The sequence below is a fragment of the Monoraphidium neglectum genome (assembly GCF_000611645.1).
Source record: "Monoraphidium neglectum strain SAG 48.87 unplaced genomic scaffold scaffold04966, whole genome shotgun sequence".
Taxonomy (NCBI): domain Eukaryota; kingdom Viridiplantae; phylum Chlorophyta; class Chlorophyceae; order Sphaeropleales; family Selenastraceae; genus Monoraphidium; species Monoraphidium neglectum.
Genome location: NW_014008664.1, coordinates 1 through 3732, shown reverse-complemented (window position 1 = coordinate 3732; position 3732 = coordinate 1). Strand labels below are relative to the sequence as shown.

The window sequence follows — 3732 nt, the reverse complement described above, 5'->3', positions numbered from 1 at the left end:
GACTGGACGCGTGCATGTGGGCTCTGAGCAGCACAGCAATGCATGAACTCGTGCGTTGGCCGAAGCGCCGCTCGCGAAACACATTGCAATGTGAGGGAGGAATTTGCAACGGCAGCTCAGCACAATGCCCCCGCCCGTGTGCGTCGCTCACGTCAACCAGGGTGGTGCTGATGGCAAACGAAGAAGTGGTGTTGTCCTTCTTGGTGCTCGAGGTGCCGGCGAACCCAGCAACGGTCACTGCGTGACGCGTCAACAGAATGGGGGTCAGGCAGGGATGTGAACAGCTCCAGGCACGCGCGTGACTACCAATACTTGCATTTGGCCCCCAATGCCCACAGCCGGGCGTGCAAGCGCCCCAGCACGCTCCGCCCTGATGAGGGCCTGCAGGATCTCACCGCCAAAGCTGCCGTTGGTGTAACCGCCGACGGTGAGGCCGGTCAGAGCCTTGACCAGGTCGGGGTAGGCGGCGTTCTTCTTGTTGAGCGAGTCGTTGGTGAAGTTGCAGATGGAGCCCGCCGGGAAGACGATCGCGATCTTGCCGGTGACGGCGCCGCGCTGGCTGTTGTCAGCAGACTTCTGGTTGACGGTGACCTTGGTGGTCCTGTTCCTGCCGTTGGCGTCCGCAAAGCGCACGGTCTTCTCGAACCTGGGGGTTTGGGGAGGATGCGGTCACTCAAAAGGTGAGGGTGGCGGCTGGGCGGTACACTCGGCATTATCCCAGCGGCATCGACCAGGGTCTGCTCTGCCAACTGCCAGCTCAACTCGCCAAGCAGACCGGTCCAGCTGACATCATCCAGCCGTATTTGTTGCTGCCGAGCTGCACAGCACATAGTTGTTGCCTGCCCTGCAAGCCTGGGCACGACAGGCACTGATGCTGGGCCGACAGCGCCTGGATTGGTGCTCAGTGCTCAATGTGTGCTGCCCACTGGCACCGCAGATGAGCTGCCCATCGCTGCTCACTTGCCGGAGTCCAGACCCACAAACGCGCCAGTGTCCAGGGGCAGCTCTGCAGAGGCAAGGCGTGGTTGGGATAGGAGTGGGGCGCTGGGTGAGGTGTGTGTGTGGGGGCGGGGGGAGGGGGTCAGCGCCCACCCAACTTCAGATGGCTGGTTTGTGGGGCGGGCTAATGACGTTTGCACATGAAAAGGAGCGCATTGGATTCAGTGCTGCACCATCGCATTCCGTGGCAAGCGGGTGGGAGCCGGGAGGCAGGGGTGGGAACGATCTGGAAGCGACAGCTGTTGCGGCCAGCCGCCGCGCGCGCCATGGGGCTGTTAGGGCTGCGTGGGCCTTGCGGCTGTGCGCGGCCGTGCAACGGGTCGCTGCCGTGCCACAAGCACCTCGCAACTGTCTTTTTCCTGGGTCACTCACCCACGTAGCAGTCGCCCTTGGACAGAGCCAGGGCGGGCGCGGCAGCTCCGACCATCAGCAGCGCGACGGCCGAGATGAGGAAAGAGGCCCTCATGGTGGTAGGTGGCTGGGGTGACTGCTCCTGTGCGCTCACATGAGATAGAGCAGCAGGCCCAATAACAGTAAGCACCTTTGTGCTGAGCCCTGATGCGGCATTGAGAGGGGCCCGCGTGGGCCCCCAGGCGCGGGGAAGATTAGGCTGCCTGGCCCATGTCGGGCACGGGGGGGTCAGCGCCCATGCTCGTGCAGCCACATGTGCTGCGAGCTGGGCGTCAGCAGCGCGTCCAGCCGCACGCCTGAGCTGCATGTCAATCGCAAGCAATGCGTGGGAGGCAGCAGCGCACCTGCACAGAATGATCAAGAGAGCGTGAAGTTGGTCGGAACGACTGTGAGGATCAGTCGCTGAATACTGGCAAATAAAGATCAAGAGCGACCGATTATCACGTCGGAATGGCTTGGCGCCAAACTTCAGCACGCGGACACGCCGGTGGTGGCCGGTGACTCCGGGCCACGCCCATTCCCGACCACGCAGTCGGAGTGACGGGGGAATTGCGCAACGAAATTGAGTCGAAACTATAGATGCGAGTCCAAGTTGGCTCTCAAGAAGCTCTGGTAAGGGCTCACCGGCCCTTCAGAACTGGGCCAGTCCAGCTGGTGTCACACTGGCGGCCCTAGCACAACCACATTGGAAGGCCCCTTGCAGCCCTTGCGCAGGACTCGCCTTCGCCTGAACCTGGCTGTGCATATTGACTTCAATGCTTGATATGCACGCCTGCACCATTTGCCAACAAAACCGCATCGAGGCAAGACAGTCCTTTTGATACAAGCAGGGTAAGAGGTTTGATACAGCCAGCAGAGCAGAACTCGTGGCTAGCTTCGCACGCTAGAGCCGGAATGCACACCTGGGCTGCCCAGCCCGTCAGCACAAATCAGCCAGCAATTCCTCTCAGTCACTGATGAGTGCACAAGTGCCATGCCCTGTAAGCCAAAACCTCTGAATCACCTACGCGTCCACCTTGCTGCAGTATTGGCATGCTGTGTCACCACCTTGATGAGCGCCCTAGCCGGCCTTTATTAGTGCCTGATTCCTTGTTGGCAGCGACCTTTCCTTCCAGTTTCCCAGCCCGTCCGTGCACTACAAATACCCTATATAACACATTTCCAGCAGGCGGGGCAGGCCAATCAATATAGCGCAAGATTGCCTGGCTCGCATGGAGTTTGACGAAACGCACCGTCGGCCCCAGCCGCCGCTAGTTTGTGCCAAGCGGCAGGGCGGCGCATTGCCAGCCCCCCTCATCCCTACTTCAAGGAGTCGCAGCAGCGCAGTCTCTGTGTCGTTCTGCCCCGACGCAGCGCGCTCTGATAGACCACAGCCAGCGCCGCCGGCCGCCGCGCCTTAGCACCAGCCACCAGGTGCGGCGGCTGATGCAGCCCTCTGCTGCCTGCCCCGCGGCCGAGGCCCCATTGTTAATGCCCGGTTACTGCAGCCTGCAATCAAAGAGATTCGAATGCTTTTCTCGGTTCCGAAGCACCCATGCATCAGCACGCCTTGCGTCGCATACACACTACACATTTGCGTGCGCCACTCAACCCCTCAAGGAACCCTGGGCCCCACCGCCGACGCCGCCGCGGTCGGCGCCGTTAGTTGTGCGCTCCGTCGGGAACGCGCGGGTCGCTCTCGGCGCCCGACCGCTCCAGGCTCGGGCCATATCTGGTGCGCGCCCCGCAGGCCCCGCCGTCGGCGGCCCCGCCGCGCACAGGGCTGCCGCGCTGCTCGCTCTCGCTGCTGCTCTAGGGCATCGCTGCGAGACGGCAGGCCACCGCATCTGTGGGCTGCCCAACTCCAACCATTGAGCTGTTGCATCCTTCAATCATCGGCAATGGCTTAACGCGCATGTCAATCCCCACCCCAGCCTCCGCCTCGCCATCATTCTGCTGCTGCCGCTGCCGCCCATGATCCTGCTCCTGCTCCTGCTCCTGCTCCCGCTGCTGCTGCTCCTGTTCCTGCTGCTGTTGCTCCTGCTGCTGCTCCTGCTCCTGCTGCTCCTGCTCCAGCTCCCGCCGCCGCTGCTGCTGCTGCTGCTGCCCCTGAATCTCCTCCACCACCGCCGCCGCCGCGGCCCCAAGCACGCCGCCCCCGGCCTGGTGGGCGCGCCCCGCGGCGCGCAGCATCGACAGGCGCTGGTCCTCTGTCAGCGCGGCGCCCAGCTCGCCGCCGCACCCGAAGCCGAGCTGCGGCGCCGCGGCGTCCAGCAGGAGCGACAGCAGCGCGTCCGCGAGCGCCTCGCGCCGCGCGTCGCGCGCGGCGGCCGCGCCCTCGGC

General features: G+C 63.7%; 2 protein-coding genes across 2 annotated transcripts; both read right to left on the bottom strand.

The window, feature by feature from the left end:
* Window positions 1-234: 234 nt before the first annotated feature.
* On the bottom strand, window positions 235-1465 carry MNEG_15028 (hypothetical protein; the record flags this gene model as incomplete). Its single annotated transcript, XM_014036502.1, has 4 exons — window positions 235-237; window positions 337-646; window positions 961-1006; window positions 1372-1465. 4 exons carry the CDS (start codon window positions 1463-1465, stop codon window positions 235-237), a joined length of 453 nt encoding a protein of 150 aa, XP_013891956.1.
* A 1586-nt stretch (window positions 1466-3051) lies between these two features.
* On the bottom strand, window positions 3052-3201 carry MNEG_15027 (hypothetical protein; the record flags this gene model as incomplete). The annotated part of the gene is made up of 1 exon (XM_014036501.1): window positions 3052-3201. A coding segment is annotated over one exon (150 nt), but the record flags the coding sequence as incomplete, so codon positions are not given.
* Window positions 3202-3732: the final 531 nt, after the last annotated feature.